At 40.2% G+C, this 27,061-nt stretch overlaps 2 protein-coding genes across 2 annotated transcripts; both read right to left on the reverse strand.

Annotated features, from left to right (window-relative positions):
- Position 1: 1 nt before the first annotated feature.
- SHISAL2B (shisa like 2B) lies at positions 2 to 27,061 on the reverse strand. Its single transcript, XM_043887748.1, has 3 exons — positions 26,714 to 27,061; positions 22,099 to 22,256; positions 2 to 200 (listed from the first exon to the last, which is right to left on the reverse strand). Exons 1-3 carry the CDS (start codon positions 26,902 to 26,904, stop codon positions 64 to 66), a joined length of 486 nt encoding a protein of 161 aa, XP_043743683.1. The 5' UTR covers positions 26,905 to 27,061; the 3' UTR covers positions 2 to 63.
- On the reverse strand, positions 5,141 to 7,166 carry LOC122683847 (sorting nexin-5-like). The gene has a single exon (XM_043887742.1). The coding sequence runs from the start codon at positions 7,042 to 7,044 to the stop codon at positions 5,827 to 5,829; it is 1,218 nt and encodes a 405-aa protein (XP_043743677.1). The 5' UTR covers positions 7,045 to 7,166; the 3' UTR covers positions 5,141 to 5,826.

Consider the following 27,061-nt stretch of genomic DNA (forward strand, 5'->3'; position numbering starts at 1 on the left):
ATTTGAAGTGCACTCTTTTTTTTTTGCTCCATCTCTCCAGTGAGCTTTTACAACACAGGATTTTTAACAACAAGCAGTGTTGATTTGTGTCGTATCCATTGTTTTTTCTTGAATTATATCATCAGCCTCATAGAACGTTTCATTTGTTGAATTTGATGCTGCATTTGAACGGGGGACTTTGCTTTTTGTATTTGAGTCGCCTGCAAATAAATACACAAAACAAAATGAAATAATTATTTGAAATTATGACATCAAATTTTACTTTAAAATTTGTCCTTAAAAAATAAACTTCTTAGAATATTGGAAATAAGATGTCCTCTAAGCACTTATGGATGAGTAAGAATTGAATCATTGCAGAGTTGCTCTTGAGCATCTTCTCCTAAAGGTCAAATAAGGGAAATTTTCAGTAACAAAAGTAAGGATTTTGTTTCCATGCTTACCTTTCTTTCTCTACACTTCCATGGAGGAAAGTACACTTTTGATCAGAAGGTAACAATTTCTGGGTTGCTTAGTAAAAGTGTGACTGTCCCTATGCATGAAGTGAACAAAGCTAAAGTCCGTCATAATTTACAACAATCTCAAGGTTTTGCCGTTGTAATGAGTTTAGATGTAACATTTAAAAAGCACACGTTTGTTCCACAATCCCATTAACTCAGTTTATGTAAATGAGTCCAGAATGCTCAAGGGTGGAGTAATATGGATCTTTGCTCATCAGAAGTTAGACTAACAAGCTCATAGTGAAGAAATGGATTGTTATAATCAGTGGTAGAAAAATTAAAGATGAAAATGATATGTATTTCAGCAATATATATAAATTTAAATATATTTTTTAAATTTACAAATACGTGAAAGCAGTGCAAGTCACAGATGGTGCTATTCACCAACCCCCTGTTGCTAAACCCACAGTCCACTTCACGAGCCACATTTATTTGACCCATCAGTGGCATGTGCTTTCCTTGGCTTCCTAGATGCCACCATTCCTCGACTCACTCCGGTGTGACCATTTCTCCTTCCTGGTATCCCTTGTTGGTTCCTTTTCTTCTTCCAGGCTGAGGAGGGCCTGTGTGCTCCAGCCATGGGTTCCTGTCGCTGTCTCACTCCCTTATAAGTCTCAATTGCCCCGCAGTTTTTAACACTATGTCTGCTGATCATTCGCAGATACATATCTCTAACCCACACCTCTCCTGAACTCTAGACTCAACTGCCTAGTTGCCATCTCCACTTGGATATCTGACATCTTCAAGTTCATCCAAAACTGATATTTGGATCATTCCCAGGAAAAAAAAAAAAAAAAAAAAAACTTCTTACAGGCTTCATCTTCTCGATTGCTGGCAACTCCATGTGTTTAGTTGCTCAGGACTAAAACCCCAGTCGGCCTTGCACCTGTTCTCTCAGCCCCACCACCAATTCATCTGACATCCTGTTGACTACACTTTTTAAATAACATCCAGAATCAGACCACCTTCACTACTACCACTGTTCTATTTTGGGCACAGCACTCAGAGTAATCCTTTGAAACATAAAGCACATCCTCTGCTCAGAACCCTTCATCTCACCCAAGTCTTTATAATGGCCTACATGTTCTCATACACACACAGTAATATCCCTGACTTCATCTTTTTCTTTGTCCTCTGATTCACTCTCACTCTCACCTCTTTGATCAGACTTTCACGCATGTTCTAGCCACGAGACCTTTGCACTGGCTATTCACTCTGGCATGCTCTTCCCTCAGATCTTCTGAATGGTAACTCTTAATTTTAAATCCTTGCTCAAAAGTCACCTTTTCAATGGGACCTAAACACTGTATTTAAAATTACAACCTACATTCCCTCCATCCCATCCCCAATTCCTTCTGCTCTCTACTATTTTTCCCATAGTATTGATCTTCTAATATACTATAATTGACCTTTTTATTTTGTTTCTCATTTATTATCTGTCTCCTCCCTCTAAAATGTAAGCTCCGCATGCCAGAGATCTCTTACTATTTTATTCACTGATGATGCAGGAAAATTGCCTTGCATGTAGCTAGTGTTGAATAAGTTTGTTGAGTGAAATAATAAGATTGAGCGTGTGACATAGTAAAAAGTTTTAAAGTTGTAGATTGCACAAGACAAGGCTGAAAGTCAACTGGGAAGAAATGTTTAGAACAAATGATTCATGTCTACCATAACAGGGACTTACACATCCATATGTAAGACACTAACACCTCTTAGTTGGTACAGAAATGGACAAAAGATATACTGCATCTCCAATCTTACTAGTCAGAAAGACATGTAAATTAAAAACATAATAATACCACTTTTCAGGTCTCAGGAGCAAATTAAAAGTCATCTTTCTTGGCTAAGAGTAAGTAATCTATACTTACTATATTAGTAATTATATTACCGTCACAAAAATTCAGAAGAAAAGTAATAAAACCATATATGGTACCACTCAAGGCCCCACATTTTAAACTTAAGATACTTCTAATATTAGCCCAGAGAATGATGCTATGCATGTTTCAGGCCAGTGGGCAACAACTGCTAGCTGTAGTGAGACATCATTTTTCAAGACTTATAAATAATATTGCCCTTTTGAGTGTTGGTCTATGAAATCAACCCGTAGTGGGGGATGTCCTGCTGGGCCCCAGGAAGCTGGGCTAATGGGACAGCCCAATGGGAATGTAAACTGGTACATTTATTTTAAGTCTAGAGTGTTCGTACCTTGTGATTTTAATGTGAAGTTCCCAAGGAATCCATGAGAGATGAGCTCTAAAATTTATATATAAAGATACTCACTGATTATTTTCAATACCAAAAAATGTAAGTATCTTAACAATAGTAGTGAAGTATGATGCAGCCATTTAATTTGAAAAAGTGATTTCTAAGAAATTTTTAATTATATTGAATGTTCTGTTAATGTTATATTGAATAAACTGTTAAGTGAGAAAAGGTGCGATACTATCAAGCAATACGATAATAGTTATTGCTCATATAGCATTTCCTCATAACAGCTTCTCCCTACTTAAAATCCTTTAGGATCAAATCTGAATTTCTTGTTTAGACTGAGCATCAGCCCTGCTTCCCTCTCCTGGCTCAGTTGGCCCCATTCCCTTCCTTGTACTTGGCATTTCAGATGTACAGAAATACTGACTGACAGGCTCCCAGACTTACCCTGCTCGCTTGCTTGCTGTCTCTGCCCCAAGCCTTTGCATGCTTCCAGCTGCCTGGTGTCCTTAACTCTCTTCTTTACTTGAATAACTCTTACTTATCCTTTAAATTTTAGAAAGTCTGCTCCAAAACTACCTAAAGGGGAAGGGAGACTCACTAGTCAAGAGATTTCACTATTAGAAGTATCTTTTCTGTACTGTTTGCCATCTAGTCTGTCTTCTTATATGAGTTTTTCACTTTCCTACTTTAGATAAGTCTGAGCCTCACCTTTAAGTGAGTTCATACTGCCTGGCTTTGCCCATTTACAAGAAATTACATAGACTACTCTCTGAAGTCAGTGAGGACATCCTCCACTGTGAGTTGTTAAGGGGCAGTGTTACTGATAAGTTTTGAAGGATAATGTCTCACTCCAGCTCTTAGATCTTACCCATATGCCTGAAACGTGCAGCATTTGCTGAGCTAACATTGAAGTATCGTAAGTTTAAAATGTGGGGCCTACAACAGATGGACTTTATTTCATTACTTCTGAACTCTTTGGTGTTAAGTAAATTAATGTTCTGTCTCTAAACATCCAATCATAATGTTTCGACTATATAATTTGATTTTTAAACAAAAAGTTAATTGTTGTAATCACATTTTCTAGCCTGGCAAGTAGCTCTTTGCCCAATCAGCAAAATTGTTTAAGATAAATATAGTTGGGGAAGCTGGCATGACATTTGATGACCTGATAGATTCTTAACTATTATTTGCAAGGTAGACTTTAAAGGATATTTGAGATTCAAATGTAACTGCTAAAAACTTAAGGAATGGGATATATATATATATATATCTCTCTCCAGGGTGTATGTATGTATGTTATATATATATATATCTATATATATCCCATTACCTAAGTTTATATATATGTGTGTATATATATGTGTGTATATATATATATATATATATATATATAGAAACTATTTGCCTTATATACATTTGGAAAATGAAATGTTTGTAGGTTTACTTTTATTGGTTTAGCATCATTTGTACTCTATAGTATCACAGCAGGTAAAGTTTAAAAAGACCAAGGATTTAAAATATAAATTTTGTCCATATTATCTGGGCAGAATTTGCATCTGATATAAGCATTTCTTTTCTTTATGATTTTTGGCTGTGCTAGGTCTTCATTGCCAAGCAGGCTTTCTTGAGCTGCGGAGAGTGGGCTACTCTCCAGGTGAGGTACATGGGCTTCTCACTGCCGTGGCCGCTCTCGTTGCAGAGCACGGGTTCTAAGGAGTGCAGGCTTCGGCAGTTGCAGCACATGGACTCGGTGGCCGCGGCGCCCAGGCTCTAGCGCACAGGCTCAGTAGTTCTGACACATGGGCTTAGTTGCTCCATGGCATGTGGGATCCTCCCGGACCAGGGATCAAACCCATGTCTCCTGCATTGGCAGGCGGATTCTTTACCATTGAACCACCAGGGAAGCCCGTCTTTTCTTTTTTGTTGAAGTATAGTTGATTTATATCATGTGAGTTTTAGGCATACAACATAGTGATTCAATATTTTTAAAGATTATACTCCATTTAAAGTTATTATAAATATTAGCTATATTCCCTATGCTATACAATATGCCCTTGTCACTTATTTATACATAATAGTTTGTGCCTGTTACTCCTCTTCCCTCTCCAGCATTTTTTTTTCTTTTTTTTCCTTTTTTCAGCCATGGATTTACATGTGTTCCCCACCCCGATCCCCCCTCCCACCTCCCTCCCCACCCCATCCCTCTGGGTCTTCCCAGTGCACCAGCCCCGAGCACTTGTCTCATGCATCCAACCTGGGCTGGTGATCTGTTTCACCTAGATAATATACATGTTTCGATGCTGTTCTCTCGAAACATCCCACCCTCGCCTTCTCCCACAGAGTCCAAAAGTCTGTTCTGTACATCTGTGTCTCTTTTTCTGTTTTGCATATAGGGTTATTGTTATCATCTTCTTTTTTTTTTTTTTTTTTTGGAGAGCATGGATTATTTTATTGGATGCTTTATGAAAAGTCCAAGCACACACATACTGCACCCCCACCAGGAAGGGAGGGGTTCACATTACTTGTTCTTATACCCTCAAGATAAGCCTCTCCCCACAAATATTTGTATCCCAACTACAAAAATGGAGTTGCAAAGGGTATATATAAAGATATGATATTTTTCTTGCTCTTGTTATAGTACAAACAACTGAAGGTGACTACTGATCCGTGAGAGTAAGAAAGGGGAAAATCACTTGACAAAGGGATGAAATGTCTGTTACCTTAACAAGTAGCTGACTCATCTGCTATTAACAGGCACCTACCCAAAATTACAGCGACCCGGGCACATGAAAGTTGAGACAACATGTGTGGGGCCCCTGCTGATTACACTTGCTCCAGAAGGCACGTGATTCCGCACCCTTTCTTCGTCACTACAAATTAGAGGAGAACCCAGTACTTAAGATTCTACCCACTGAGGTATTAACTGCCATCAGGATTAGTTATGTCCAAGGAGCATGCAATAGAAATATTTTTAAACCAACATGGTTAAGTGTTAAGATCTTTAGAAATCAAAATATGTATTCACATAATTTTAAACTGAAGTCAAGATAAATCAAATCTTCTGTGGCAATGATTTGAGTGCAAGTGATGCTGGCTTTCTTCACATTCAGTTCTTCACTCAGTTGTTCTTGAACAGGTCGATGCAGCTTTGCAGGAGTGACACGTTGTTCCTGGCATGCTTTATTTCCAGTTCAGACATTTCAATTAGATTCTTCCTAAACGCTGCCACCCTCTTCCGTTTGAAATTGATTAGCTCTTCTTTTGCAGATTCAGAGAGCTGTTCAAACTTCTGGCAGCATTCCTGCTGGTGTGCCTCGGCCAGCTTGACATCTTTGCTCTTTAACCGGGCCTTATCCAGAGCTTTGTTTGAATTCTCATAGTCGATGAGGGCTTTGGTGCGTCGATATAAGAGATCCTTGGCAGCCTCTATGTTGAGCATGTAGTAGCGCAGGAGCTCCGTCAGCTTCAGGTCTTCATCTGAGGAGACTCGACTCTCCACTTTCCTAAGTTTTTCAAACAGCTCAGCCACCTTCAACAGGTACTTCTTGATGACTGTAGGCTCCTCTAAAGCCAGGCTATGCAAGCAGGCTGCGGTGTGGATATAATCGTCTGCGACACTTTTATGAGATCTGGTCATCCTGTCAGCCTTTGCACAGGAATCCTTGATCCTGTTGTAATAGTTGATGAGGAAAGTCTTCTCTTGCTCAAAAAAGTCATCTGCCTCCTTAACTCCTGAAAAAAGAACTTCATCAGCACTTTTCACCACACTTTTAAAAAAGCCACCAAACATCTCTTTGGTATTTTTCCGCCTGACACTTAGATCTTGATCATATTCCAAAAAAACATGGAAGTTGCGATCTTTACTGAGAACAGGGTGAGAAGAGAGCCGTTGAAGAAAGACTTCGTGTGAAGACACAGTCTTCTTGAAGACAGCAAGGTACTCAGCTTCTAAGAGCTCCTGCTTCATCTTGGCAAACTCTTCTTTGGTCATCGACCCTTCACCCTCTCCCAGCTTCTGCATCTTCTCTCGAGGGCCATCGAAGTCGGGCTTGGTGGGCGCTGGCGGGATAATAAGCCCAGCGTAGTCTGTAGTTTCAATAAGAGTGTCATGTAGCCACACAAAGTCTTCATGTTGCCTTGTAACAGAAAACTCTGGGCTCTGAAACGTGGGCAGTGTGGTCTCGGTGTGCACTGTAAATTTGACTTTATCCCTCTCACTGAGTGCATCAGGTATGTCAATCTGAAGCGAGGGATCAACATTCAGGTCCACTGACACAGATCTCAGCTTGCTGCGGTCCTCCTCCTGCTGCTGCAACACCTCGGGAACCGCGGCCATGGCGACGCGGGTCTCGAGCGGAGCCGCCTGGCCTCGCTCCGGGCCACGCGGAAGCCGCCAACCGCAGGGCCGCCCTGGGGACGCGGAAGCCCAAACACTCTGATACCGAGGCGCGTCTCAAGAAAGGGGTGTTATCATCTTCTTAAATGGCAAAGAAAACAGCCACACTCGGGCGAGCAAAACTATACCCACTTGTAGTAAATCCTGACAATCTCAACTCACAGACTCCAGCATGGCTGGGTATCAGAGAGGTTTGGAAGGCCTGGGTTTATTCACCAGTTCTCACAAGTACTAGAGTCTCCAGGCTTTCCTCTTATGGCATCCTTAAGGCAATTTCCTCAAAAGGAAACTGTTCATATTCAACCATTTTCATCTGGTGTGAATTATGTGTGGGGCACAGAGCAGACACTGTGGGGAAACAAAATGTATTAGTCATGGCTTCTTTGCCCAGATGCTTACTTCCTATCTAGTTGAGGAGATAAACATATCTACATACAGACAAATCACAGGGCAGTACCAGCAAGTGTAACTTGAATAGTACAGATTACAAAGGCCACGGGAAAGATGGCTTTTGGCCGGGGTGGTCACCTTGTGTGTGTGCCAGAAATTAGCCTTGGCTCTGCACAAACAGGCTCCCATCTGAACCAGTGGGTCAGTGTGGGTGAGACTGAGGCGGAATTTGTGGGAAAGAGTTGCTCTGGGCAAGAACAGCACAGGCAAGGGCAGGAGGGTGGAGACAGGCCCAGGTCTCTGTCTTCATCTGAGTTAAGTCAGCTGATGTAGAAAGAGTGAGGGCACCTACCAATGGGGCATGGGGGGACGGGGTTACAAGGCCACTTCAGAGGCTGTTTCCCATTTCTGACAAAGGAGACTTATTAGGGTTAATTACTGGGTGATAAAATGGGGTGGGGGGAAGGGCACAAACATCTAAAATTTGAACCTTTTAGTCAAAGTCCTGAAAGTCTGAGGACTGTAATGTTGGTTAATTCAAATCCTTCATGTTTCCTAAGCTTTTTACACACTTAAATTCCTAATATTCTAGTGAGACATTCAAGACGGTTTTTCTACCTGGTCACATAAGAGGGTTTTTTGCTTTTTATGAGGATTAAACTCAGAAAGTTAATTCCTTAATTTGAGCTTCTCTCTAGGAATCCCTTAGTCTGGGGTTCTCTCTTAAGCCATCTCCAGAGCTGTCAGCTTGTTTCCATTATGTGTTTTTCTGGAAACAACTGAAAGAATTTATCTAAACTGTCTGCTGCCCTCTGAGATTTAAAGGCTTGCAAAACACATTCCAGTGTTATAGATTTTCCTTCGTCTAGAACTTGTAAAACCCCCTGTTCCCTAGCCCTAGTTCATTATGTCCTTGGCTACTGGATCCTTTTAACCAATGCAGGTACAAAGACCACTTCTTAGACTGGCTCCTTAAGGCTAGGCAGTTCCACTAGCCAAACTGATTTGCTACATGAGAAAATAAGAAAAGATTTGATATAAACACCATACTGACATCATTTGAAGCAAGAACTTTGATTAGGAAGTCAACACCCTGGTGTTCCCTCTCTTGGTGCAGCTTGTGTGGGTGTGTGCGTGCTAAGTCACTTCAATCGTGTCTGACTCCGAAACTCTATGGACTGAAGCCTGCCAGTCTCCTCTGTCCATGGGATTTCCCAGGCAAGAATACTGGAGTGGGTTGCCATTTCTTCCTCCAGGGGAACTTCCTGACCCAGGGATCAAACCTGCATCTTCTAAAAGTCAAAGGTGCTTTCAATGTATATCCCTCTGGTAAGTTAGAATAATTGGGCATATTAGGGAAAAAGTAACTGCAATTAAGTGGGACTGTGCTTGTAGTGAGATCAGAGTCCAGCTAACTGCATCCCTGTGGAATGATTTTAAAAGATGAGAAAAAAATCTTATTTTTCCTAGTTTTCCTTTTCACCTTTTCGTAGTTGCCCTTTAATAAACAGAAGCTACCTTCTTAATCAACAAATAGATAAAACCAGCTGCCTCTTCTGTCACAAGGTTACAACATGGATTAAATTTTAAATAAGAAATCTGTAATACCATTGGGCTCTCAAGGGATTTGTTACACATAAAGGATTTTTCTTATTTAATTTCTTCTTTACCTGAGTGCAGACTGCAAAGATCCAACATCCCTGTCCTCTCCTGGGTTGACACTAGTTGTCCTTTCTGCTGCTCATGTCCCATGTTTATTCTTTTCTTCAGTGTGGTCAACATCCCTAAATCTCAACCTTCCTTTAATCCTACACCTCTCAGCCCATCATTTAAATTAAAGCTTTGGCCTTTGCCAAAATTTAAATTCAGTTCATCAAGCAAATCAAATTCACCATTTAAATTCATCAAAATCTTTCCGCTTATCCTCATCACAAACTAGGCCAATTTTTTTTCTACAATAGTTAAATTTTACATTCATTTTCAGAACCATTCCTCAGAGGTCCATTTATCCTGAAACTTTTCTGTGAATTCTACTTTTGCCTGCCATTTCAAAATATCAAAAGAATGCTGGGCCCCACTGTAAGTCTTTATCTCCGGGCTGTCTGGCAGGACTGTAATGAAGCTTTTCTGCCCCTCTGTGACCCCCCAGGTTCTGCATTACCAATCTGCTGCCCTATAGCAGCCTCAGTGACAAATCAGCTGACTCATATTATTTAGTAGAAAGCTCTCCCACCCAACTCATCTTGCATTTTCTTCTAGTGGAAACAAGCAATCTTAAATTGCATCCTAAAGGTGTTTTTTATTTACGAGGGGACATTTTTCCCTTCAAATTTAATACAATGCACAGAACCGCAAAACTGGACCTAAGGAAAATGGTGAGGTGAGCAAAATTTGCCTCGTGACCCTGTGATCTATTGACCACTCCCTTCTTCAATGTTCTGCCTTCCCCTGGAGGACACATATGTATCTCATGAAAATACAGTTAACAATTCATTGTGAAAAAAATCTTAGACTTGCTCCTACAACAGTGAATGAACTCAGTTCGCTCCAGAAATGTTTTTCCTACCCTGTTTTTTCTACAATTGGACTTTTTTTTTTCTTTTCTGCATTGTTGGATTCTTTCAACCATAGATGACTGGCATGGCTCACAAGAGAATTTAGCTGATATTTTAAATCTTTTAAATGAATTTTCAAAGTGAGAGATTGGCTTCTATTTTGCTAGTTGGTTCCAGTATCAGCCAGCATTGCCTAACCCTGCTCCCTGAGGAGGACTCACAGCTGCTAAAAGTAGCAGTAGCTCTACTGAACAATTTGATTTTCTACATTCTCGGAGCAAAAAGAGTTGCAGGAAATTCCAGATTCATTATTTTCAGTAGAAAGGTCCCTTCAGGAGACACAAGTGTCCTTTGCTGCCATTGAGTTCAAATTACCTCATCTTTTACTGAGGTCACAGTGAGTTCTTAAAATCTCTTTGAAACAAAGAATAGCATTTAAAAATAATTTGGCATCATAATTTAGTAAGTGTTCTGAGCAGAATTTGGTTGAAGTGGTATTAAGGCTACTAAGAAAAATAGCTTACAAAGTTACCTATAAATTTAGTACAACCCATCAAAATACCACTTGATTTTTAAAAACCTGACAGTGTAATTTTGAAAAATAATGGGAAAGAAGAGAAAGTCGTGCCTAATCAGATATTAAACCATTTAGCTACAGTAAGTTTTAAAGTATATTACTGACTTGAGAATAAACAGACTGATAAGTTTAACGGAACAGAACATCTAAAAACAGATCCCAGTATATATAATAATTTAGTTTATGGCAAAGGTGACATTTTAAATTGACAAGAGAAAAAGATAGATCTCCCAATGAATATTTGGACAATTGGCTCATTATTTGTAAAATAAAAATAATGGCAAATCCCTACTTCACACTTAACACAAAAATTTAATTCCAGGATTACTAAAGAAATGTATTAGAAGAAAATATAGCTGAATATCTTTATATCTTAGAGTGAGGCAAGAACTTCCTCCTGGAGTAGGAAATGGCACCCCACTCCAGTATTCTTAGATGGAGAATCCCCATGGACAGAGGAGCCTGGCAGGCTGCAGTCCATGGGGTCGCGAGAGTCGGACACGACTGAGCCGCTAGGCACACAAGAACTTCCTGAGTGTGAAACTAAAGGGAGACGACTTCCCTGGTGGTGCACTGGATAAGAGCCTGCATGTCAATTCAGGAGACACGGGTTCTGTCCCTGGTCCGAGAAGATCCGACATGCCACAGAGCAACTAAGCCCATGGGCCATAACTACTGAGCCCGCATGCTGCAACTATTGAAGCCCACTAACCTAGAGTCTGTGCTCCACAAGACAAGCACTGCAGTGAGAAGCCTGTGCACTGCGACAAAGAGTAGCCCCCGCTCACTGCTCACTGGTAGAGAAAGCCTACCAGCAGCAATGAAGACCCAGTGCAACCAAAAATATATTAACTATTTAATTTTTAAAAAAAGAAACTAAAGAGAGAAATCACAAAAGGAGAAACATACAGTTGAAAAATTGTCACATATAAAGTTAAAAAGGCAACAACTATGAAAAATACTTACATTATATGTAAAAAAAAAAAATTTAGTTACTGTATGGGAAGTTCCTATAAAGCAAAGAAAAATGAACACCCCCCCCCAGAAAAATGTGTATAAGAATATGAGCAACAATATACCACAAAAAAATGACAAGTGAACATTAAAATTTCTGCCTTCACTCCTAATTATATCAGCTTAAAAACACTATATGGTTTCCCTCAGTGAAATTAGTAAGATATATATCTTTTGAAATAAAAATACTTGTGAAACAGTGCTTCTCTGGAGGACAGCTAGCAACTTGTATCCAAAGCCTTTTATTTGTACCAAAGCTTTGTTCAGCAATTCCCTTCCTAGGGATTTATGCTAGGAAAATACTTCAGTATTCAATGCATATGTATATTATTAGTAGAAAAAAAAATGGAAGCTAGTTCCAAGTCAATAATAAAGTGTGATATACTCAGACTTTGGTTTCTAAACACCATTCCCAAATAAAATGAATCAGACTTCTTGGAGAAATAGCAGACTTCAGGGCTGGCACAGGAAAAAGGAAAAGTACAGGAGGCTTGAGAACATTTTGTGACATAAAAAAAAAAATGCTCAAAAAATGATGTACATATTTCAAAAGGACATAGGACCCAATTTAAGGGGCTCCCACAAGCCGAATCTGAGATAATTTATGAATTGAAATAAACAATGATGGTAATAGAGTATTTTAGAATAAAGATCTGAGTCCATACTGATATTAATAAACTAATAGATAAATAGGTGGAAAAGGGAAAGCTCTTCCTTGTAGTAGAATAACAACTAATAAACAGAAGAAATGATGAGGCTAGAAAAATCACTATTTTACAGCTATCATAATAATAATTTGGAAATTATCTTGTATTTTGAATGAAAACGTTTAGTCAAGAATCATGTGTGATAGCTGAAGGAGGAACAGGATGTTCTCATACCTCCCAACAAATTACTTGGTAATGGCAAAAAGTTTCAAAGACAAAGAAAAAAATGATTAAGGAAATATGATAACTAATTATAAGATGTAACTCTGGACTAGATCCTAGATAAGAAAAAAATAGCTACTTAAGGATATTGGCAAAATTTGAATATGAGCTACAGATTAGATAATATTACTATATAACTGTTACATTTCCTGACTTTGATAAATATATTGTGATTACATAAGAAAAAAATTCTTGTTCCTAAGAAACACATACTGAAATATTTATTGTTAAATAGCATGATATCTGCAAATTATTCTCAAATGGTTCAGAAAATATACATCAAAAGAAAGTCAATTTTGAAGGAAATGAGGCAAAGTATTAACAATTAGGAAAGCTGAGAAAAGGTATACTACCTTTTCTATACTTCTTGCAACTTTTCTGGAAGTGTGAACTATGTCAAAATAAAAGAATAAAAATGCATAGCACTCCATCAAAGTAATAAAATGGAATCATTAAAAGTGGTGTTTATTGGCAAACACTGATGTCAGTATTGTTCAGTGGAAAAAAACCCATGTTATAGGATTCATTTTTCCCCATTTTGTTATACATACATGTATCTATAGATACATAGAAAAAAAAATCTGTGAAGGATATTCGCCACTGTTAATATCTGTTACCTCTGTGTGGTGGGATCATGGATGAAGTTACTAGTTTTTCTATATTTTTTAATTTTCCTAATAAGAAAGTGCATTAAGAGAAAGTGGTGTTTTTTTTTTTTTTTTTTTTTCCTGGGCACGTAAGGATGCCTTCTAAGAAGAAATATAGCAAACCATTTTGAGCTGGTCCAAATCCTACTTTGCTCACAGGCAGAACAAATAATTGCATATGTGATTGTCAAATTTGCTTTGCTTTCTCAGTTTTCTAGATATAATTTCTGTTTCTCTCCTAGACAACCTGTACCTTACTGCTGATTTGTTTACCCTTTTCCATTTATATTGCCTGCCTTTGCAAAAGAGACCATCAAATAATAGGTAATTGGAGTTGTCTATTATTCCTATACAACAATATTATTTTATTTGTGTCAAGCAGCTCTACTCTCTGCTCTTCTCATTTTCATCAAAAACTCTGCTTCTAAGGACCCTCTCCTTGATTCTCCACCACACTCCACAACCCTAGAGTGTCAATGGATACTCAAAGCCACAGGATGAATATATTTTATCTTCCAAGAGCATCAATTTTACTCAGAAATGGAAAGGATATGATGTTATTGTTAGATAAAACAAGTCATTATATTTGCAATCAAATTAAAAATTACCATATTTTAAAAAGTATAATGGGCATCTTCAAATAATTTAAAGCTCATAAAGCAAGCCTTTCCAAGGAAACCTTGGAATTTTGGCAGTACCATTCCTTTCTTATCTACCTGTAAGGATTCTCCAATGGAAAAGTTTGAGAAGCAAGAATCTAAAACAGTCATCCCTTTAATTACTCCCCTGTTAACCATTAATTCTTCCACAATTTATGCCCTCATCCCAGGAATGTCTACTCAGAAAGATGTCCTTCACACAGTCATCCTTTGCCCAGAACTCTTTGTCCCATACAGTATAATTTACAAACCATGGTATTCTTTTAAACATTAGCATTTGATACAGGTATAACTCAAAACACAAAAGTTAGAAAGAAAGAAAATGATTATGGGACACAATTTAAAGCCCAATCAATTGCTTAGCAATAGTACTTCTGTATTAAGTGAGCCTGTAGGTCGCCAAATTAAACTCTACATGTAGTCAGTACCAGAGACCTGCTATTTTCAGGATCAATTCAAAATGTATAAAGCCTTCAATTGTATACATTAAAAATAATGAACCCCAAGAGAATAAAGATACCTGAAAGAAAAATCTTGGCAAAATAGTCCAAGATTAGACTATTTTAGACTCGGACTATTGTTAAAAAACAAAATTCAGCTGAGTGAATATGAAAACCTAGTTGGCTTTATCCAACAATTCATGGATTGGGAGCATCCCACCTAGCAAGTAGAAGGGGGCTCTGAGATGATGCAGGCAATGAAGGATTTTATAGGAAGAGGGGGATAGGATAAGGAAATCAAAAACAAAAGAAAAGATTTTTTTCTGGTAAAATCACCCTGTCCTGCAGTTTACCTCACTAGTATTGATCAGGAAATTCCAGACCAATAGGTTTAAAATTTCTCTCCTGGGAGAGACTGAATCTGCAGTTAGGTATAGAGTTTTGGTTTGCTGCTGCGCTTAGCACAAGGGACTCCATTTTGGGCCTGTTTCTTCTGTAATGCTACAGCCACTTATAGAAACAAAAAAAGTTCCATGCCTTAAGTCAGCTTTAGTATATGCACAAAAACATGTTTCCTTTTAGGCCATTCAAACTGCCAAACATCTCAATTCTATAAATTAAAATAATGGGAGGTTATATAAGAAATGCAAAAAAGCAAAATGGCTGTCTGAGTAGGCCTTGCAAATAGCTGTGAAAAGAAGAGAAGTGAAAAGCAAAGGAGAAAAGGAAAGATATTCCCATCTGAATGCAGAGTTCCAAAGAATAGCAAGGAGAGATAAGAAAGCCTTCCTCAGCGATCAATGCAAAGAAATAGAGGAAAACAACAGAATGGGAAAGACTAGAGATCTCTTCAAGAAAATCAGAGATATCAAGGGAACATTTCATGCAAAGATGGGTTCAATAAAGGACAGAAACGGTATGGACGTCATAGAAGCAGAAGATATTAAGAAGAGGTGGCAAGAATACACAGAAGAGCTACACAAAAAAGATCTTCATGACCCAGATAATCACAATGATGTGATCACTCACCTAGAGCCAGACATCCTGGAATGTGAAGTCAAGTGGGCCTTAGGAAGCATCACTACGAACAAAGCTAGTAGAGGTGATGGAATTCCAGTTGAGCTATTTCAAATCCTGACAGATGATGCTGTGAAAGTGCTGCACTCAATATGCCAGCAAATTTGGAAAACTCAGCAGTGGCCACAGGACTGGAAAAGGTCAGTTTTCATTCCAATGCCAAAGAAAGGCAATCCCAAAGAATGCTCAAACTACTGCACAATTGCACTCATCTCACATGCTAGTAAAGTAATGCTCAAAATTCTTCAAGCCAGGCTTCAGCAATACGTGAACTGTGAACTTCCAGATGTTCAAGCTGGTTTTAGAAAAGGCAGAGGAACCAGAGATCAAATTGCCAACATCCGCTGGATCATTGAAAAAGCAAGAGAGTTCCAGAAAAACATCTATTTCTGCTTTATTGACTATACCAAAGCCTTTGACAGTGTGGATCACAATAAACTGTGGAAAATTCTGAAAGAGATGGGAATACCAGACCACCTGACCTGCCTCTTGAGAAACCTATATGCAGGTCAGGAAGCAACAGTTAGAATTGGACATGGAACAACAGACTGGTTCCAAATAGGAAAAGGAGTATGTCAAGGCTGTATATTGTCACCCTGCTTATTTAACTTATATGCAGAGTACATCATGAGAAACACTGGGCTGGAAGAAGCACAAGCTGGAATCAAGACTGCTGAGAGAAATATCAATAACCTCAGATATGCAGATGACACCACCCTTATGGCAGAAAGTGAAGAGGAACTAAAAAGCCTGTTGATGAAAGTGAAAGAGGAGAGTGAAAAAGTTGGCTTACAGCTCAACATTCAGAAAACTAAGATCATGGCATCTGGTCCCATTACTTCATGGCAAATAGATGGGAAAACAGTGGAAACAGTGGCTGACTTTATTTTTCTGGGCTCCAAAATCACTGCAGATGGTGATTGCAGCCATGAAATTAAAAGACACTTACTCCTTGGAAGGAAAGTTATGACCAACCTAGATAGCATATTAAAAAGCAGAGATGTTATTTTGCCAACAAAGGTCCATCTAGTCAAGGTTATGGTTTTTCTAGTGGTCATGTAATGGATGTGAGAGTTGGACTGTGAAGAAAGCTGAGCAGCGAAGAATTGATGCTTTTAAACTGTGGTGTTGGAGAAGACTCTTGAGAGTCCCTTGGACTGCAAGGAGATCCAACCAGTCCATCCTAAAGGAGATCAGTCCTGGGTGTTCATTGGAAGGACTGATGCTGAAGCTGAAACTCTAATACTTTGGCCACCTGATGGGAAGAGTTGACTCATTGGAAAAGACCCTGATGCTGGGAGGGATTGGGGCAGGAGGAGAAGGGGACGACAAAGGATGAGATGGCTGGATGGCATCACCAACTGGATGGACATGAGTTTGAGTAAACTCTGGGAGTTGGTGATGGACAGGGAGGCCTGGCGTGCTGCGATTCATGGGGTCGCAAAGCGTCGTTCACGACTGAGCGACTGAGCTGAACTGAACTGATATGTGGAATCTAAAAAGAAATGATACAAATGAACTTACAAAAGAGAAAGAGACTCCCAGACTTTGAGAACAAACTTATGGTTGCCAACAGTGGGGAGCGGGGAAGGATGTGAGGAAAGGTCAGAGAGTTTGGGATTAACATGTACACACTGCAATATTTAAAATGGATAACCAACAAGGACCTACTATATAGCAAAGGGAACTCTGCCCAGTGTTATGTAACAGCCTGGATGTGAGGGGAGTTTGGGGGAGAATGGATACGTGTATATGTATGGCTGAGTCCCTTTGCTGTTCACCTGAAACTATCCCAACATTGTTAGTCAATCAGCTTGGTTGCACTATGCTTAGTCCCATCTGACTCTTTGCAACTCCATGGACTATAGACCACCAGGCTCCTCTGTCCATGAAGATGCTCCAGGCAAGAATACTGGAGTAGGTTGCCATGCCCTCCTCCAGGGGATCTTCCGAACCCAAGGATCAAACCCAGGTCTCCCGCACCACAGGTGAGTTCTTTACCAGCTGAGCCACCAGGGAAGCCCAAGAATACGGAAGTGGGTAGCCTATCCCTTCTCCAGGGGATCTGCCCGACCCAGGAATCAAACTGGGGTCTCCTGCACTGCAGGCGGATCTTTACCAGCTGAGCTACCAGGAAAGCCCAATCACCTATACCCCAACACAAAATTAAAACGTTTAAAAAAAATTAAAATAATGGGAGGTTGAGTCTTAAGAACAGATGGTTTTGAAAGGAGTGGTAGGGACTTCCCTGGTGGTCTAGTGGTTAAGACTCCACACTTCCATTGCAGGGGGCATGGGTTCAGTCCCTGGTTGGGGAACTAAGATCCCACATGCTGCCTGGCCAAAATTTATTTTTAAAAAATAAGAAAATTTTTTAAAAAAGAAAGGAGTGATAACTGGTGAAATCAATTTTTCTCTGAGGTAGTTTTACTTGCTTGATTATTACACAAACATAATATTATGTTCCTAACCTTTAAAGGCATTCCTTAAATGGAATAAAGTCTTGTTTTCTCATGCTGGAACACTAGCATCTATCCCTGGGTGGGAGAATCATTGGAATGAAGCATGCATATTTAACAATAGGTACAGCAATGGTTTTTAATTATAACTTTGAAGACTTTCAAATATAAATTGCTTTTCCTTCCTATTCCAGTAACATTTGAATTACCTATTTTGTTTTCAGCTCTCCACTATGTCTTACTTGGTTAATATCAACCAATGGGCCCCAAATCATCTAATTTAAAAGCAGCAGAAGGCAGTGGTTGTATAAAAAGTTGCCTTACCAAGAGTAATCACTCAGGAAAAGTGTATTGAATTAATTTGCTGACTTGATAAACTGTTTTTCAGAGGGGCGGAGTGGGGATAGTTCGTTGCAAGCAAGTAGCCTCAACTTACTATGTAAGAAGTACATCAATGGGTCTCCTTAGCTGAAGAGCCATAAGACTACAAGAAGGATCAACAAGCCAACTAATTCTGTCGCTGGGCTCTCAGAGCCAGCTTGAATAAAATTTTGGAGTAGTCCCTGAGATAGATCAGGAAAAAACAATTTTTATTTAGCACAATGTATTGTATAGAAGAGGCACTCAGTGAATGTTTGATGACTGTAATGGTGACAATAAACATGCTCCTTTGATCGCCTACAGCAGAAGTGCAGTGCTACTTCATTAGTTCATTTGTTAAGTGTTCTGGGTGCTGTGTGCTCAGTAAACACGTGTTAAGTGTTCCTGGCGCCTTGTGCTCAGTAAACACGTGTTAAGTGATCTGGGCGCCGTGTGCTCAGTAAACACGTGTTAAGTGTTCCTGGCGCCTTGTGCTCAGTAAACACGTGTTAAGTGATCTGGGCGCCGTGTGCTCAGTAAACACGTGTTAAGTGATCTGGGCGCCTTGTGCTCAGTAAACACGTGTTAAGTGATCTGGGCGCCGTGTGCTCAGTAAACACGTGTTAGGTGTTCCGGGCTCCATGTGCTCAGTAAACACGTGTTAGGTGTTCTGGGCGCCGTGTGCTCAGTAAACACGTGTTAAGTGTTCCGGGCGCCTTGTGCTCAGTAAACACGTGTTAAGTGATCTGGGCGCCGTGTGCTCAGTAAACACGTGTTAAGTGTTCTAGGCTCCGTGTGCTCAGTCACTCCGTCGTGTCCAATTCTTTGTGACCCCATGGGCTGTAGCCCGCTAGGCTCCTCTGTCCATGGAATTTTTTAGGCACCAACACTGGAGTGGATTGCCATTTCCTTCTGTAGGGGATCTTCCCCACGCAGGGATCAAACCAGTGTCTCCTGTGTCTTCTGCATTGGCAGATGGATTCTTTACCACGGTGCCACCTGGGAAGCCCATTCTAGGCACTAGGGACTCATAGTGAGCAAGCAAGACAAAATTCTTACTTTCCTGGAACTTTCTAGTTGGAATAGAGAAAAACTGGACAATAGATAAGTAAAATACATAGTAAATTACTGGTAAGTGCTTAGGAGAAAAATAAAGCAGGAAGGGGGCATGACATGTTGAAGGTAAAGATGCAGATTTAATGATGGGGAAAGGTGACAGTAAAGATTTAAAGAAAGTGAAAGTGAGGGAAAAACATTCCAGAGTACAGAGATGGCATGCACAAAGGCCCTGAGGCAGGATTTTCAAGGAACAGCAAAGATGCCAAGGTGGCTGGACATAAGATGCAAGAAATAAAGGTGGAAAGGGCAAACCCCCATACTTCACAGTTAGGGCTCCATACATATAGGGCTCCATTTCCATCTATTGAAAGATGGGAAGCAATTAGGATTTTTACCAGAGTAGTGATGTAACCTAAGGCTCCCTCTGGTTTCTCTGTGGAGAATAGACAGTAGGAGAGAAAGATCAGGGCAGGAAGAGGAGCAATTTGTTTTGAAATGCAGAGTCTGAAATCTCTGGTTTTAAAAGCTCCCTAGGTGATTCTTACACAACAATAAAATGTAAGGACTATAAATTGTCTAAGCAATTGAGACAAAAATTGATTTTACTATTTGATTATTTGATAATCACTAGTCCACTGCTTCATGTTACCTGTGGAGAAATGGAGTCTAAGCCATTGGACTAAATTCAGCTAACAACCTGTCAATTTGGCCATGTAATCTCTAAACAGTGCTTCAGAAAAACTCCAAACGGATCTTGGCTTCTTGCTTTGTGACACAGGGCACCCTTTGAGATCTCTACAGAGAAGAAAACTAGAGCTGATGCAGTCATGCAGCGCTGGTGTATTTGAGAAAGTCGAGGAGTAGGTACTCCATAAACATAAGTTTCTGGATTCAGCTAAAGTGGGACATACGGGAAGGAAATTTCTAAATTATTTTGAAGAGAGCTTTTCACTTTCTTTCCAAATAGAAGTTAGTAAGCACCTGTGTCTTGTTCTAAATATATATATATAATATATATAGTCTAAATTTTTGCTAAATATATTCAATATGTATATCAAAATAAAATTCATGATCACCACTTTTAAAATGGAATACCAGAGATGGGAATACCAGACCACCTTACCTGCCTCCTGAGAGACCTGTATGCGGGTCAAGAAGCAACAGTTAGAACCAGACATGGAACAACAGACTGGTTCCAAATTGGGAAAGGAGTACGTCAAGGCTGTATAGTGTCACCCTGCTTATTTAACTGATATGCAAAGTACATCATGCAAAATGCCTGGCTGGATGAAGTGCAAGCTGGAATCAAGATTGCCAGGAGAAATATCAATAACCTCAGATACGCAGATGACACCACCTTTATGGCAGAAAAAGGAAGAACTAAAGAGCCTCTTGATGAAACTGAAAGAGGAGAGTGAAAAAGCTGGCTTAAAACTCAACATTCAAAAAACTAAGATCATGACATCCAGTCCCATCACTTCATGGCAAATAGATGGGGGAAAAATGGAAACAGTGACAGACTATTTTTTTGGGTTCCAGAATCACTGCAGATGGTGACTTCAGCCATGAAATTAAAAGATGCTTGCTCCTTGGAAGAAAAGCTATAACCAACCTAGACAACACATTAAAAAGCAGAGACATGACTTTGCCAACAAAGGTCCGTTTCCAGTAGTCATGTATGGATGTGAGAGTTGGACCATAAAGAAAGCTGAGCACTGAAAAATTGATGCTTTTGAACTGTGTTGTTTGAGAAGACTCTTGCGAGTCCCTTGGGCTGCAAGGAGATCCAACCAGTCCATCCTAAAGGAAATCAGTCCTGAATGTTCATTGAAAGGACTGATGCTGAAGCTGAAGCTCCAATACTTTGGCCACCTGATGAACTGACTCATTTGAAAAGACCCTTATGCTGGGAAAGATTGAAGGCAGGAGAAGAAGGGGTCGACAGAGGATGAGATGGTTGGATGCCATCACTGAGTCCATGGACATGAGTTTGAGCAAGCTCCGGGAGTTGGTGATGGACAGGGAGGCCTGGCATGCTGCAATCTATGGGGTCACAAAGAGTCGGACACAACTGAGCAACTGAACTGACTGAACTGACACTAATAGAAATTTGTATTCACAAAATTTTTACGAGTTCTTTCTGATTATTTCATAATAATAATGATTAGCATGTATTACACTTTATAATTAAGATAAAATGAGACTCAATTCCAAAAACCTTATGTTTTAACATTTGTAATTTATGGTTGCACTACATACACAAATATATACACACATACACATACCCATAGTGCTTAACTAGTTTGTGATCTATTCAAGAACAAAGACTGTCTTTTATTTATTTTTTAATTTCTTTTATATGTCTCTGAATTCTGCACACGGTGGGCACACAGGTAATGACTAACTGACCACTGACCAATCAGTTTAGAGCAATGCAACACTGAGGATTAATTATCAGATATTTTGTTCCTCTGTTTATTTAACTTCTTTGGCTCCATCAAAAAACAAAATTTAAAAATTTCAAGAGGATACAACCTTTATAATTGAGGGATACCTAAATAACTTAAAGTGAATTTATTAGATCAATGTATTATTTTTCATGAGAATATTTACATCCTGCTGCTATTTTTCCCTTGAGCACAAACCACCACAATCTTGAGGTGTTTCATCATTAAGACCTAATTCAACATAAAATTTTTATAAAGACACATAATAAACTGAATTTTCAAAAAGCATTCATTTTTAAGTATATAATCTGCCACCCAGGCATAGGTTATTACTTTGAACAGAGCACAGGTAATTGGTTGCAAATAATGGCTACTGATTACCTTCTTGAGTGGAAACAGCCTCTAGGTGTTGAAGTTTAAGGCCAGTGTCTAATCTTTGAGGCTTTGTATACAGAAATAAGTAGCAAAGAACACAGACGCTGATGACAAAGGCAAGTAAAACAAGGGCAGCAATTCCCAATCCGATCAGGGCACCAATGCTGAGGAAAACAGAAAAAACATTGTGACTGTCATACAAACTGGTTTGCACAGAAACTAAAGATTTAAATATTGTTAGTTCTTGTTTCAGTCATCCATAACCAATGTATATTTTACTATAAACAGTATATGATTGAGATCTACAGCTCACCTTTTTCTACCATCAAATTCTTACTGTAGTTCTCTATACATTTGTATGTTAATATTACCATAGAATACCACGTGAATTCATATTACAGGTAAAAGGTCACACAACTCTCTAGGGATGGTTCAAGAACATCTCAATCCAATAAACCTCTATTATTAATGTATGTTAGGGGAAAGATTAGGTTCACTAATAAAAGATGAATAGAAAAAAATCTGTATGTGTTTAGTAGCTCAGTCATATCTGACTGTGACCCCATGAACTGTAGCCTTCCAGGCTCCTCTGTCCATGGAATTTGCCAGGCAAGAATACTGGAGTGGGTAGCCATTCCCTTCTCCAGGGGATCTTCCTGACCCAGAGATTTCCTGCACTGCAGGTGGATTTTTTACCATCTGAGCCACCAGGGATCTACCTCTGCAAAAATACTGAAACAAATGCTTGCCAGAAGTGTAGAACTTTTATTTTGCAGATGTATATGGGAGTTATCATGTATTAATATACAAAACCATAACTATTACAAGAGAGAAGAAGAAAGTTTAATTAAAGGAAAGTAATATTTATGAAATTTATATAAAGTTCATGTTCAGTCTTAAGTTTTCCTTTCTAAAAGAACATAACACCAATGACTTCTAGCATTAAAGAAGAAATCTTTGTACTTTTCTCTAAAAATGCATTGCACATCTGATATTTGCTCAGCACTCACTTTATAATCATTCCTCCTGATACAGTTATGTATAAGGTTAATCATTTGAGAAATAACATAGTTTTCACAAACCTGTGAACTTAATATTTTCAAATGGTAAAAGAAGCTTGGAAAAAAAGAAAGTTATTTTGAAAGACTAATATATAAACACATGTACTTTCATGAGCCCTATGTGTGTAGGGGTGTGTAAAGACATAAAATTAGATTTTAACTGCTCAAGAGCAGATACTTCTGTTGACTTTCCCATAGTGATCTGCACACTTAAAAGTGTTTAATAGAGTATTTAGCTTGTAGTTAATGTTTCATAAATGGAAGTAAATGATAAGTGACTGATGATATCCATTTGTAGTCACTGAAAAGTAACAATCATTGGACTAGTCATTGAAAGGTAATGATCTTTTTCTTCATTATCTTCCTGGCTTCCTTTCAGCTTCTGCTATTTCCCAGTGATTAGGGCGCTAACAAATTTGACTTGTTCCAAAAGGGAGGGAAGGGAGAATTTGACCAGGGATACTAGGTATGTCCCTTCTTTGAGAGGAAGAACAGAATTGAAAGCGAAGGGCTAAATTCATCCCACTATGCTTGATGTTAGAAGATAAAGTCTCTTTGCCATTTAGAGGTTGTTTGCCTTCTGAGCCAAAGACATGGAGTCAGATTTCAAAAGATTTCTGTGCTTGTCTATTGCTAATCAGCCCAGTTCCCTTAGCTCTGCACACAAGTGTAGGCTAGGTTATTTTCTGGTTAGAGTCAATATAGAAAATGAAGTCGCTCAGTTGTGTCCGACTCTTTGCGACCACATGGATTGTAGCCTACCAGGCTTCTCTGTCCATGGGATTTTCCAGGCAAGAGTACTGGAGTGGGTTGCCATTTCCTTCTCCAGGGGATCTTCCTGATCCAGGGATTGAACCCAGGTCTTCCACACTGCAGGCAGATGCTTTACTGTCTGAGTCACCAATGAGAGGCAGAGTCAGTATATAGTTACACATTTAAATTGGAATTTGCCCTCACTTGGTGCCGTCTCTTTCAAGGGGTAGATTCCCTGCTTCTGGCAACTACTCTTTCATGCTTGTTTGCACCAAAGCTGACTTTTGTAAATTCTATGTGTCAAGAAGGGTTAGGACTCTACACAGACATATGGGAACATAAGCCACTTAATTAATTATTTGCTTCACAAGGCAGCTAGGGGGCCAGACATCTGGCAAGATTTCTGAAACGAGAACCCGGTTATTAAAAACATCTTCAAAGTGAAAAAGTGATTGTCAATTAAAAGTAAAACCATCAACTTAACTGAATTCAAGGACATTGTATGGGCTTTACATGTATTAATACACAATTTAAAAACCAGATCACATGACATGAAGGAAAAATAAAAACAGCATGGCACTTCTTTCTATTATAAAAAGATATTCTTCATAATCCTAACAAACTGTTTCAGTGTCATAGTTCTACTTTTAGAAATGTTACTTTATGCATGCAAAACTCCAGATAAAGATGCAGCTCTATGAATCTCCTAAAATATTCATTTCAATAAATAACTTACTGAACTCGAGTGTAGCCTTGTGCAACACGTGTTATTTTCCTAGGTCCTGAAGAAAGTTTCCAAAGGGAACCCTTAGATGTTAGCGATTTATTTATAAGAGGAGAAGGGATGCGAGTGGGGCAGAGAAAAGGGAGAATTATCTTTCCTTCCCAGCACCACAGGGCAGTTTGCTTTTCAATCCCTGAGAAAAGGTCTGTAGCTGCCATCACATTAATGAATTCTCCGACTCGACAACTTCATTTACCTGGAGGTACCACACCTGAACCTCTCTGCAGCGGTTACAGAATCTCAGAACAGACGCTAGTGACATTAGGGAAATTTTTCACAGTTGGACTGTTTTAAATTAGGGGAGAGAGCAAAGAATATGAGGGAACTGAAGCTCTAAATGTTTACCTCCCCATTGTGTTCTCAGAGGTTAATAACTAAAGAAGAACCCCAGGATTACATTGCCAACTGATGCCATCAGTTGAAATGATTTTTATATTTCCCAGCAACTGAGCTGCATTGTCAGTGCTGAATGAAGACTCCAGCAAGCTATTCATTCTTTTGTGCCCTCATAAACCTTTGCAAGGTTTTCTATCCTCTGCTGCTTGTCACTCTTGAACCATTCAGGGATCTGAAAATCCCAGGCACTTTTCCAATTGAATCTGACTTAAGAGTTGACAGCCTCTTCTCAGAGGTGCTGCCACCCTATTAACACCTCCAAGGACTCAGAGCTGCGTTACTATGTCACTTTCCAAAAGGCCAGATAATATCCCAGTGCAGTACAGATTTCTTCCCCAAGTAGTAAGGATAAGCTGTCATTATTTTCTGGGATATTGCCTATTAGGGCACAACCCTACTTTGTAGTTGAACTTGGTAAGTAGGTATTCCTTTTGAGATTTTTTAGAAGCTTACAATGCATTTAAAAAAAAAAAATGACTTTACTGCTCTAAGAAGCAACATTTAAAGTCATTTGCTGTGGTCTTGGCATGTGTGCCAAGTTCTGGACCATGCTAGGACATTGAAAGAAAAAGTACTCTTCCTCGTCCTTAGCAGAGTCAGCCTCTTTCTCTCTCCCAGACATTAGCTAATTTGTCAGAAACAATTTCTGGTGGTGTGGCAGTTCTTTCCTCTAACCTCAGCACCATATTCTTTCTCCAGGCACAATGTAACAATGAAAGTCTAAGTTTTCAGTCTTTTGGAGTGGAGGGGAGGGAAGCACTTCATAATGAAAGTATCTGTGTGAATACCAACTGAGTAAATTAATATTTAATTATTATAAAATTCCCATCATGGGAAAAAGAGGCCACAAAGACACCACCGTTGAAAGTCCCTTCATTTTCTAGCAATGGCCAAAGAGCTCAGATGTTGAGAAAAGCGGGTGTCCTGCAAAGGTTCTTCGGTGTGTAATCATAGCAACTGAAACTTTTCCTCTCTGTGGATCTCCGGTTGTGTTTGGAATTAGTGTGAGATCAACGGAAAGGGCAAATTATAAAGCGCTGTCGCCTGTGCGCGCCCAAATACACACTCACACACACACTTTTTTTTTCTTTTTTAAGGATACAGCAAATTCCTTCTCAGCCACAAAGAGGCTTAAAATACTCAGATCCGTGGTTAACGCCTTAAAATGAGTCTCAAAAGAGCCCCTTTCCATTCAAATGCACCAAATACTGAAATCAAAAAGAGAATGAAAACCTCCTCAAGTTATCTGTGAGTCTGTCTGTGCCCGGCAGAGCCGCGGGCTTGGGACTGGTCCCCGGGCGAGGAGGGAGGGGAGCAGAGCAGTCCCCTCGGTTGCGCCCTGGGCGAGTCGCCTGCGCTCTTCCCGCGCGTGCCTTGCCCTGGTCCCCGGGCGGTTTCACAACTCTAGAACCACAGCGCGACCTTCACCCGGACGACGGTGGCCACCAACGGGTTCTCGGCAGGGCCCTCACCCGCCCTTGGGGGCTCCTATCCCCCCCACCCCGCGGAGGGATCCGAGCGTGTGGCGAGGACGCGGGCGCCCTCCCTCCTCCCTCCTCCCTCCTCCCGGCGTGGTCCGCCTGGTAGCCTCCCAGACCCGCGGCCGCCAGCCCCCGGCCCTGCCCACCTGAGGCTCCACATGTAGCTGTGCTTGTAGGGGAAGTAGCTGCCCGGCTCGCTGCAGCAGTACTTGAGGTCGGCGAAGCCGCAGCAGTAGAGGAGGGTGGCCCCCTCGCCGCGCCGGGGGCAGTGGAAGGGCTCTACGAAGCTGTGGTTGAGGCTGTAGTAGCCGGAGCACACCCGACTGGCCTCGCTCATCGCGGGCGGCTGTGGGCCAGGGGTTCACGAAGCCCCCGATCTGCCCTGGCTGCACACGTCCCACCCCGCCCGGCCCGCAGACCCCTCGGGCCGGGCTCCCCTCCTGCGATCCGGAGCTGACTGCCTGGGCGGTCAGCCGTCGCGCGCTTCTTCTGCT

This window comes from Cervus elaphus, chromosome 25, assembly GCF_910594005.1.
Source record: "Cervus elaphus chromosome 25, mCerEla1.1, whole genome shotgun sequence".
In the NCBI taxonomy this organism is placed as follows: Eukaryota; Metazoa; Chordata; class Mammalia; order Artiodactyla; family Cervidae; genus Cervus; species Cervus elaphus.

Bases quoted from the DNA above. Each gene is read 5' to 3' on its own strand.
- LOC122683847 (XM_043887742.1), bottom strand. From the start codon at position 7,044: ATGGCCGCGGTTCCCGAGGTGTTGCAGCAGCAGGAGGAGGACCGCAGC.
- SHISAL2B (XM_043887748.1), bottom strand. From the start codon at position 26,904: ATGAGCGAGGCCAGTCGGGTGTGCTCCGGCTACTACAGCCTCAACCAC. The intron at 22,257-26,713 runs GTGGGCAGGGCC...TGTTTTCCTCAG, and splicing joins AGCTACATGTGGAGCCTCAG to CATTGGTGCCCTGATCGGAT. The intron at 201-22,098 runs GTAATCAGTAGC...ATTTATTTGCAG, and splicing joins GGCTGTTTCCACTCAAGAAG to GCGACTCAAATACAAAAAGC.